This window comes from Vanessa atalanta, chromosome 8 (genome assembly GCF_905147765.1).
Source record: "Vanessa atalanta chromosome 8, ilVanAtal1.2, whole genome shotgun sequence".
Classification (NCBI taxonomy): Eukaryota; Metazoa; Arthropoda; class Insecta; order Lepidoptera; family Nymphalidae; genus Vanessa; species Vanessa atalanta.
In genome coordinates, this window is record NC_061878.1 from 6,817,047 (window position 1) to 6,829,292 (window position 12,246).

At 28.2% G+C, this 12,246-nt stretch overlaps 1 protein-coding gene across 1 annotated transcript; it reads left to right on the forward strand.

Moving 5' to 3' along the window:
* Positions 1 to 8,872: 8,872 nt before the first annotated feature.
* Positions 8,873 to 11,920, forward strand: LOC125065687 (28 kDa heat- and acid-stable phosphoprotein-like). Its single transcript, XM_047673453.1, has 6 exons — positions 8,873 to 9,026; positions 9,136 to 9,226; positions 9,420 to 9,519; positions 9,850 to 9,977; positions 10,988 to 11,176; positions 11,739 to 11,920. The coding sequence occupies exons 1-6, from the start codon at positions 9,017 to 9,019 to the stop codon at positions 11,740 to 11,742; spliced, it is 522 nt and encodes a 173-aa protein (XP_047529409.1). The 5' UTR covers positions 8,873 to 9,016; the 3' UTR covers positions 11,743 to 11,920.
* Positions 11,921 to 12,246: the final 326 nt, after the last annotated feature.

A 12,246-nucleotide genomic window follows, 5' to 3' on the forward strand; every position in this document is an offset into this window, starting at 1 on the left:
TATGGACGCGCGATCAAGATCCTCCGCCTCTTATACTCTTCGTTCGAACATTTAACACTGGTGACTTAGTAGAGAATATTAATAGTCCTGTTTCAGTATAGCCAATTAGCTGGATCCATTTTTATGTACCCGAGACAAGATTATGGAGGATTATGAAAAACTTGTTTACTACAGATAAAATCCTTTTTTTAAATACAACGCAAGAAGCAGATATATCAAGGTTACAATAATATAAACACGTGTTATGAAATACACATCATCATTTTATGATACTATGCAGATAATTTAAGGACACATGCTACTTGCTGTATTCAGTAGAATATCTACACGTATTCAATTTTTCTATGTTTTATTTTTTATTTTTGCAAGTTTCATTTAAATTCCAAATATTTACCCAAATTATTTAATTTAAATTACCATGTTATTGTAAGGTCTTAGTTAAAAAAAAGAACTGATAAATTTATTTGACCAATAATAACCGTCATAAATTTATAATGCTTGGATGTTTCCAATCAGTGGAAAAATTATATTACCGTTACCGTACGGCGGTGACTTTTAAATGAACATAATAAAATACACTGCTAAGACATATCTTATTACCAAATAATTGTGTTTCATTTTTCACATCTCACGAAAACCATGTTCGATCGTCAGTGCTGAAAAAAGACATTAAAATAATTATTTTTTATTTATATGTAGTATATTTGTAATGTCTGTGTATTTTCTAAGAATACGACGCCACCTAGAACAGTTAGAACAAATAAAGCAGTTAATTTATTGCATTACAAACGAATCAACAATCACAGTAAACATAGATTTTGACAAAAAAATATTTACATATTAATTTCGTCCAACAGTTTCCTCCTATTAATTTCGTATATATCTTTTTTTCATCTCGTGCATAATAATAAAAATTATGATCTTATTTTTTACAAACTCGAACAAATTACAACATCCTCAATTCGTAAAAAAACTACAATACAATAATTATCATAATTGTTTACGTTTCATTTTCTATATATCTCACATAATACTAAGTTAAAATAATAGAATAAGCCTTTATAATCAATTCTATAAGACAATGAATGAATTGAAGATAGATCTATGTGATAATTTCTTACTATGAAATTGTTATCATACCTCATTATAATGCAATCACTAATGTTGTAATATAAAATGTACTTGAATGATTATTTAAATTTAAAAATATTTTTTTTTTCTGAACGGCCAGTTTGTTAAGAATACGAAAAAGTGACATTTTATAAAATTAAAATTAAATGAGAAGCTATTATAAAAACAATAGAATTAAAAAAAAAAACAAATTGATGCAGTTATTCATACTATAAGCTTGAGATAAATATTTTTAGTTTGCTGTCAAATGTTGTTTATTTGTCTTTTCACCTCTTATGGTTGGAATAGAGTATAGTGGTATACATTTACATATATCTGATAGTTCGAAGCAAGTAGCATTGACAGATTTACGCGTACATTCATAGTTATAGGCAATGCAATATGGCGATAAATTTAATAATGTCGAATAGAGCTGTCTGCTTAAAAAAAGTAAACAAATTCCAATGCGAATTACAAGTGAAACAAATTACTCTAAAAGTCCTGTGTCTTATCAAGATCTTTTATAAATGGAACTGCAAAATCGGACGTCGAATTAATGTAAATCGTTTATTAAGCAAATAAACTTATTTGTTGAAGAATCAAGTTGAAAAGTTTTGAACGTAATTTTATACCTTTTGTGAAACGCATACCCTTATACTTGAAATTTTGTAATTGATATTGTCCCATGCGGTTCGTCTTTTATGTAAGAGAGAAATGTTTATCACGATTTAAAGGGAATTCATGGAATTTATTCAATCTGGTTTAGATTCAATCTAAGGAGCCACTCAAAAAAGCTCAAAATTTTATTATCAAAATTACATGTACAGAAGCGTTATATACATATCTAAAGTTGTGTGACTTTAATATACATTATATAAAAATATATATATACCATGTATATGTACTTTACCAGACTAACATCTAGTAACAAAGTAAAAATCAAAATATACTACATTCAAGTAGGCTTTTTACAAGCACTTGAATGTAATATTTTATTTAGTGTGGAAACTACCGAGAAGAGCCGTTAAGAAACTGAGTATACAATATTATAAAAGTAAATATAATATAAACAGTATTAAATAAATCAATATTTTTTTATTTATTCTCATTTGTGACCAATATAAACTATTACGAATAATAGCACCGGAAGCATAACACGAGGACATATTATAGACTAAATTAAACAACAACTTAAATCATTTGTGTGTGATAGAAATATTAAAATATGTCATAGCAATGGACTTGAATTGAAATTGACAACTGATTCGAATGAAAATGAATTTACGAATTACGCCAATAATCTAATAGGTAGGTACTATGTACCTACATTTAATATAAATTTATTGTATTACAAGTGAGTTGATTTAATTTATCCAAGAGAGAATATCTGCATTAATTATACTATTAATGTAGGTAACTAATTTTCATAGATTAATGACGAATAAATCAAGCGTTTATTCACTGTTATTCTCCAACAACTATGTTTTACAATATAGTAAATAAACTCGACGAATTACGAGAGAATCGTTTAGAATTTTTGTTATTCACTAGCAAGCCGACCACGAGTATTCACTTTCGAATTTAATGACGTTTTAAAGCGTATTTATTGTTTGCAAAATCTATGTTAGTAGAATCTTACGGATTAACATTAAGTGAGTGTTTTTTTTCGTGACGCATGTCAGGAACAATCCGTCAAAACATTAGGTTTTCGGGTCACGAATGTGCTTTACATAGTAATTCAAAGATCAACCTTGACTCGACAATAATACCCACATTATCGACAACGAGGTGACCGATTGTTTTCTGTAACAGGATAATCCTATAAATAGTATAGTAGGCCTATATCCGATATATATGTTTTTACAATATAATTAACAGTAATGTTTTATTTATATACACATTATCATGATAATAGTCTAATTATTTGATTTAATCAAAACCCATAAGACAAATAATAAAGTATTACACTTACTTAATGATTGTCAAGAAAATATGAAGAACTGGCAAAGGAAGTTCAGCGGGATTTTACAATACCATTATTATAATTCATTTCTAACGTGTGTTTTAATTTAAGAAGTCATTAGTTTCATAATATCATTTAACGCACAAACTTTTTTAATGGTTTTTTTTTTTAATTTTTCCATAAAATATTTTGAATATTTTCCGAGATCCTTTTGTTAAAACGTATACTTTGCCCAACAAAAGAATTACTAACCCTATGTGATTAACATTCGTAGCTTGTTCCTGGTACTAATAGGATGTACGTTACAATTTCTACAAAAGTCTATATTTTTACTAACATACGTCACATTATGAAGTATATATCGTGAAATGACAGTTAATATTTTTGGTCAGTACCCGTTTTAATGAGGGAGCTACAATATAGCTTAGTATCTAAAGTGACACCAAGATAATTTGTCAATAAGGTCTAACGCTTCCCTATTTAGTGTACATCCGTTTTTACACATTTAACATAAGCAATATTAAATTTCACACTAACCTTATGTACCATTTTTGAGTTAGCATATGTTTACCGTTAGATATTATTTAGAGTGTTTTTACTTTAAAAGTCAAAGAGTGTCATCAGTACTAGTCTTAAGTAATGATTCAGCGACGATGATAATGATTTAATATAATGTTTAAATAGTCAGAGACAAAACTATCCAGTACATTTTTCTCCTCTGTTTGGCAATCGATTTTAATTTTTATTTAATAATCAAATTGTTGACGAACTTTAGGGTCATCAATAAAGAAAAAAATTTAAATAATATCAGGCAAAATAAGGTTATTAAGGCATTGTCATGTTAATTCGAATAGTTAAAGTTTAAATGGCACTATTTAATATATTTTCGTCTATTATTGATTGATATATTTTAATATTTTTTAAATGCATTTGTTTGTCATATTTAATTATATATACTATAAAGAAGATCAAAAAAGAATTATAAAAAAAAATATTATAAAACCGCACACTCTTGCCGCGCCACGTAAATAAAACAAACCGGGCACTCTACATACGCTCGCGATTCAACCTGAGCCCAAGCGAGTGATGAGCCTTAAAAAGATGAATGGTTATGTATGTCTTTTTACTCGTCTTACATTGTTAGATAAGCCTTTTGGTCAGTTTTTAATGTTGGATACTCCAAATTAATTTATGATTGAAGTTTTCGCCATTAAAGTAGTAAAAAGACGTATGTGCATCTTCCAATACTGTAGTAAGGACCCGTCGTATCAGACTCGTCATTTAAATTAATTACCATCATTCAGCTAATTACAGTCCACAATTGGACATAAGCCTCTCCGAAGTTCTCCGCCTCCCGCATCCAGCCGGGTCCAGCCACATTCTTCAGATTAATGAATAAATTGACAACTTAACAATCAAACCTAGCAAAAACAAAATAGTACAGTACCTTCTTTATTTTTATTTATTTTGGTGCCTATTGATGATTCTTTTTAGACAATTATCAATAAAAAAGGAAATATCAGTAGAATTTTTTTTTATCCAAACACGCATTATCTTTCCATCAAATTTTCAATGATGATTATACTTACAACAATAATTAAACGAGTAAAAAATTAACAAAACTTCCAATTTGCCCTCATCGTTCGTCAAATGTTTTTATAAAAGGGGCACCCCTGCTAATTATGTGATCATCACCTGTGGTGTAAAATTATACAAACCATAAATGCAGTACGTAAATTTTTAAACGATCAAGCTTGCGTCAATAACGTTTAATCAAGTAACTGAACCCATTTATTAAAATAAAAATAATGGTAGGACGTAAGGTGATGAAACTTAAAGGACTAGATGAACCAGTCGTACTACATTATTGCTTAAGACTTGTTACTAAACTTATAATTTTCTTGTTTTAAAACTATTTTCTGAGTGTAACTTTTTAATTAAAAAACTATGTCGTAGGTTTACAATCTGTGGTTTATCTAGTGTTTGCTTTACTTTATAATTTAAATATTTATCTAACATAGAACCTATTTTGTCAAAACATATTCATTCATACTTTTTTACCTTCATGGTTATATGAAGGTAAAAGTTGTATTGAGTTTCTTTTAAATATTGCATTTTTATAACTTATTTGTATTTATTTTTTATTATTAGTTAGTTATTTTAGAAGATCAACTTTTAGGATCGATGTGCTTATAACCTAATTATACTGGCCCACTAAATTTTAACTAATTATGAAAACTTTGGATTTAAGTGCAAATAAATCTAATGTTTGTAGACAATTTGGCATTTGATTTATGACTTTAACGACTACTTAAGTGAACTGGCCTAATTTAAAGATCTTGCGCACACCTCAAATACGTCGTCATTCGCAGCTGCAGCCTATGTTCACCCCCTACTGGGTATGTGCCGCCTCTTATGCATGCTTCTCACGATCCAGCCCTAACATTATCTAGGTTACCTAACCCGACTTTTGCTGCCAATAACTCTGAGCACTTAATACTTAGTAGACTCGCTATCTCTTTAATAAGTAATACATACGTATGTTATTTTGTTTTTGAAGTACTAGTACCACTATGACTTTTCCCTTTATCATGTATGAATTAAAACTATAATTAAAAAAATAAAAACCTTTATAACAAAAAGATAGAAGACCTCAGCACAGCAAATATACATGTTCAATTGTACACTGTACAAGTTGTACTTTACTTTGTTTTTTTCTTACATTGAATAATTTTATCTATTTGAATGAATATTTATCAAATACACATAAGGGTAAAAAAAGCTTTTCAAGAATAATCAGTAGGTAAAAAAAGTTATTTTACATATGTATCCGATAAGGCTTTGTCGTGAGTTACCATAATGCCGAAAACAATGTCATTAACCCGTTGCAATATCAACAGCTGATGTATTTTTTCACGATCTGTATCAATCACTGATGGTCAATTAGACTTAAAACATTGAACGATACAAAACTAAAGGTCAATCTTGGACAAATGAACAAAGGGATTTTATGTTATTATTTTTTTAAAAAAGGTTTTTGAACGTTATTCAACATATTATTTTCATATTATGTAGGTACCTACTTCATAATTCGCATCATTGTTTTATATTTCCTCAGTTAATTATTCGTACGTAGAGTAATTTGGGTTATTAATAACTTTGTTTATAATTGCTTTAATTGTAATAAAAACCGGGTAAGTTATTATACTTCTAATTTTCATTAAAAACCAAGTTTAAGATCATTTATAAGCAAAGATATATTTTGTAGTAACAAAACACCACGTTAGATGGACGTAATATGTAATAATTCTCATAATGCGTTAACCATATTTCCTTCGTTTAATCATTAGGTATAAAGTTTTCAATATCAACGCATTACCACTTCCGGCATTATATTGTCTGAAAAAACGTACCTACAGTACCTCATGTTCAACAGAATACTGTTTATGTTTTTTTAATATCCGTCAAAAATGTAAATCACAATATTCAGCAGTAAATTACAAGTTTACTGTTACTTAAATTTAGGTTATTTTGTAATCGTGATTAATAAATAAATACATGATAAGCAAGAGTTTATGCTTTTCGTGTAATCAGAACGTAAATGCGTATGTGAAACGTTTATTAAATTTGGGTACTTTCTCGCTTTTGCAACTAACTGAAAATTAGTGATGTGACTGAGATTAATAAACTATATAAGACTAAAAAGCGAGTATTAAAGTCAAAATAAAAATAACGTTTTTTTTATACGTGCATAATTTTTTTTTTTTATTTCTATGAGAATTTTTCAAGTAAAGGGATAACTTAACAATCTGATACTAGCATAATTTGAGAACATAAATTAATTGTTATTCATTTTAGGTTTTATTTGTGAGGCAGTTTTAAAAATATTTGTTGTTACTTTATAATTAATTAATTATTAACCCATTTATAGATTATCAGGGTAAATCAAGAAACAGAAATTTTAAGCCTTACCTACGAGAAAAATTGCCTAAATAACGCTAATGTATGATACAACTATAAGCCAGGGGAAGTAGAGTTAGTAGTTAATTGTAACGGAGACTAAAAAAATAGTTATTTATATAAGTATTATGCATACTGCTATAGGTACTCATAAAATGACTCAAGTGATTCCATAAAACAATTCACGTCGTCTGTTATCTTAAAGCAGAGCTTCATTTAATAGGTATCCAGTATGTACGTTTCAAAAAGAAATAACTCGTCAACGACGATAGCACATTGAATAAATTCTTAATATATTTAAATTAATATAGGACAGCTTTCTAACTGTAAAATATTTTTCTCTACAAATAACGTGATATTTTATTAAAAAATTTAAAAGTAAATTAATTTGAACAAAAAAAAAGGATTTTCTATTTTAACAAAAAAGGAAAAAAATCCGATGTTAAAACTATAGATTTTTCTGTCATTTAGGTTATAGTTTTGAACACTGGTCGTAGCCCTTTAACGATAAGCTTGACAACCTGTCATTAAATAATGAACACTACATAAACTAAAGATAAAACAAACTCAACAAGTTTCATCATCATATAACAACATACTCTGTAAATATTTTGTTTAATGGTTATTATAGGCTATTCAATCAGTATTCAACTTAATAGGGTTTCAAACACATCAATCTTCATTTTCATCAACTTTTTTATAATTTTAAATTCCGTATATGGTACTGTCGTTGCTCATTAATAATGGTAAAAATATTTTCTTCAAGTAGTTTGTAGTTTTTGCATTCTACTTTGACTATATTTGATTTCTAGTTGATTGATCTATTTTTTATAAACAAAATAAGTAAGCAGCCAAATGGACCTGGGACCCGATGGTAATACCTATCGCCCATAAACGCCGCGCCGTAATCATTCCTTAGTCCTTACATCGCCAATGCACCACCGAACTTGGAATCTAAAATGTTATGTTCCGTGTGTTGCAGTTACACTGGCTCACTCACTATCTAAGCCAGAACACAGAGTTTAATAACTCTTAGTCATAGATAATACACGTATACTAGCTACTCTTAATCGTGCATGCATATAAGCGTTATATCAAAGCATCAAACTCCCGTCTGTATTTTTATAACATAAATAAATTAAATAAAAAAATCCTTGAGTAATTTATTTTTGTGTTGCTTTCGTCTTCTTCTGTATACTTTTATTTTTCTTTACTCATAATAATTTATCTATTTCTATGCAAAATATAACTTAATCGAATATTTTAATGAGTTCCGAATTAAAAAAAAATATATAGAAGAAAAAAAATGTTTTTGTTTAAGTGTAACGAGACACCAAATAATATTGTGCGGAGTATCCAATGTACACTCTATTATTATATTATGTTTATTATAGAGAATTTATATTAGTTTTGTTTTGTTATTTTAGTATTTAACGCATTTTAAATACCCAGAGATAAAAAATTATACTTGTTGTAGTATAATATTTTAATTATTCTTATATATTTTTTTGTAATATTCATCCTATCTATTTTAATATATTTAAACAATATATTTATTATTTAACTACTAACAGTAAATTATTGCCATATTTAAATATCATAAAAAAACATAAACATAATATGTCATATTTCTTTTTGTTAACTTAAATATTAACTTTAACTTATATAAAAATTCAAAAATATTTCCTTTGTTACATGTATAATAATTGTTATTTCGTAAAATATTTGAAATTAAAAACGCATAAGAAATGTTGAAGTTGAAATACAAAAAAAATATATCTGTAAATTCTTTATAACATTTTAGTTATTATCTATAGCCGGTGCAATTTTACGGTAATCTGTGACCACAAATATCGTTTCGTTACTTGAAGACGTCAAAGCTAAATTTGTCGATTCTTATTTATTGGATATAACTCAATAACCTTTCTATTATTTAATAATATTAATAACTATAATTAGATAACCGTCCTTATATATTTAATCATGCCACGTGGTGAGTTTGTAAAGCTGGATCTTATAATTAAATTTCAATGTCGATCGAATGTTATTTAGAATGTGCTTTTTGTAACCCCCATTATTTATAATAATTATTAATATTTCAGGTAAATATACCAATCACAAGGGTCGCAATCGTAAGTTTACCAGTCCAGAGGAGTTGGAAGAACAAAGAAAGCAGGAAGAACAGAAACAAAAGCAAGTATATTACAACTAGTAATGCCCATTCATGATTGAATCACCGTCACTTATATTAACAAAGAATTACAAGAATAGAGTGGAAGTTGCTTCCAAACAATGATTTTGAATTGTATAAAAAGCGTAGAAATAGTTTTTATCCTATCATGTAAAATCACCTCCAGTATTTTAATAAGAAGCATTTATGTTTCAGATGGAGGAAGGAGCATGGTGATGAAAGCTCTAGTGAAGAAGAGTCTGAAGGGAACAAATCTGGATCTGATGACAGTGACGATAGTGATTCAGATGAAGACGTAAGGCATCACATCGCTTATAAACATATAATATTTTGAACAAATTATGAAATATATTTAATTTTATGTTCTTAATCTGTAGGAAATTGAAAACATCTTGACATTTAATTGCATTTTGCTCCTTTTAACATTAAAAAAAAACATTAAAAAAAAACAAAACAAGTATATCATATATATATTGTATTGCATATAATAGGTAGTACATTTTTAAATTTAATATATTTTTTATATAAAATTTGTGCAGGAAACATTACAAACATAAAATACATTTACTGGTATGGTAGTGCCTTACTTTCTTGTAAATAATAAGGTATTTTTTCCAATTTACAGCACCCCACCAAAGCAAAGGGAGTTTCAGGCCTCATTGAAGTAGAAAATCCCAATCGAGTAGTAAAGAAAAACAAAAAGCTGTCTAATTTAAATAGTCTTCCTGAGGGCGAGAAGCCCCAACTTTCAAGGTTAGAATTGAATACAAGATTTGATGTACAGTAAAGCTCTTTATTTGCAAGGCATATGTTCTGTAAATATGCCGCAAATTTGTATGTGGTTATAGGAGATACATTCCTAGGTGATGAATTAAAAAAGCAAAAACATTATAAAAAAATGATTAATTGAAGTTTTTGACCATATATATTGATTAATTACATATTATCTGCAGCTTTAGGCAATTGTTTAAATATTATAGTAATTTTTTTCTAGCTTGGCAGTTTTTAAAAGCTCCTTCAATTCAGACTGATATTCAGCATTGGCATTAGCAAATTCCTTCTTAAAAATAAGACTTATTTCCAAAGGTGGATCAATTTTCATAATCAACTTTTTTATTCCTCAAATAGTGAAATTGCGAATGAAGGAAGCACAAGAAAGTAGCTTTTACTGTACTATGTAAAACAATTAAAAAAGAAACTTGTGAGCATTAAATAGAGTAATGCTTAGTTTATACATTCAAAATATGATTTGTTTTGGTTTTGGATAGCAGAAGTGTCTAATTGGTAGTTACAATGTTTTATTAAAACATTACCTGTCATTGAAATAAAACTAGTTTTTAACGGATTTAATCGCGTATATTAATTATTTTAACATCCCGACGTTTCGAGCACTTTGCAGTGTTCGTGGTCACAGGCAGACAAAGTGCAAAGTGCTCGAAACGTCGGGATGTTAAAATAATTAATATACGCGATTAAATCCGTTAAAAACTAGTTTTATTTCAATGTGTAATAATCGCGAAAATCTAAGACAACATTATTACCTGTCATCTTTATACTATTTTACTGCATTTTATTCAGTCTTCTTGTCAGTAAGGAGCAAGCCCATGGTAACTTAAATAATTGTGTAATTAGTAGTTCTTGAGATGTACCTTCCAGCAGCAAATTATCAACAATATCTAATCTTTGATAAATGCTAACATTAAGAATTTATCAAAGATTTGATTATCATGAATTCAGTAATGACAATGTTATAAATAATACAGGCGTGAACGAGAAGAAATTGAGCGTCAACGAGCAGCGGCCGCTTACCAAAAGGCGCACGCTGAAGGCAAGACTGACCAGGCTCGAGCAGATCTCGCCAGGCTCGCAATCATTCGACAGCAGCGGGAAGAGGCGGCCAAGAGACGTGAAGCTGAAAAGAAAGCTAAAGAAGAGACGACGACTAAGAAAAAGTGATTATACAATTCATTTATTCATTCTACACTTCATATTTATTGTCTGATATAATTGACCGAGAGTCCAGAGGTGACTTTAAAAACTCCAGCACCAAAAGTTTTTTGACTATCATATAAGAAGTTTGAGGGAACACCAATGGTTATCTTAAATCCCAATGCATGAATAGTTTTATTTGCATGATTATATATACTGTATAGATATAGGAAGGTAAACTTATTTGATTATAAGATATAATTTTTTTTTTATTGCTTGCTTATTGAATTACAAGTATAGCATATTCAAACCACCTAAGGAGTAAAAACAAATAAACTATGACACTGAATTAAATCGATAGCATCAATTAAAATCTAGAATTATCTTTGGTATTGGCAAAATTGTTATTGTAACTTTGGAAGTAAAATTAAGTAGTATAGTAAGATAGTGTTATACTATGGATAAGGATATATTAGTCAAGTACTGCTTGTAGTTTATCTTTACTCCTTCTTTAATTGGAATACAATATAGGCATATACAAAGACTATAATATAACTTTTGTTAATATACTCCTTTTTGTTTCAGGTAGATAAATACTCAACATTAGTCTATAACAGGAATGCCATTTTTTGTTACATTTGGCGACTTTCGAATTCATTATAATCGTCTCAGATCCATTGTCTATGTGATATTTGTTTCAAATGATAAAATTGATTAAAGCAATAATTTAGGCGAAATAAATTATATCTTCAATTATTTGAAAAAAGTCCTCGTCCATAAAAATGACTGCCATTTTCTATCGACATAACAAATATCACAAAATTAGCTTACTACATTTTTATATTACAGATTATAAATATAAAGGCTTCTCAAACGAGAAGTCGACGTCTTACAATTTGGTAGATTTTCTACTGCACAATTTGTAAATTATTAATTATGAATATATATTCCACAATTATGCATATAAAAATAACGGTTTAAAGTAAGGTACGTTAATTATTTTGTGTTATATTTAAGACTCTATAATGATTTTAAAATGTGCAATTTTTAGTGCATATATTGTTTTAAATATAATAGCTAATTTACAATGTTA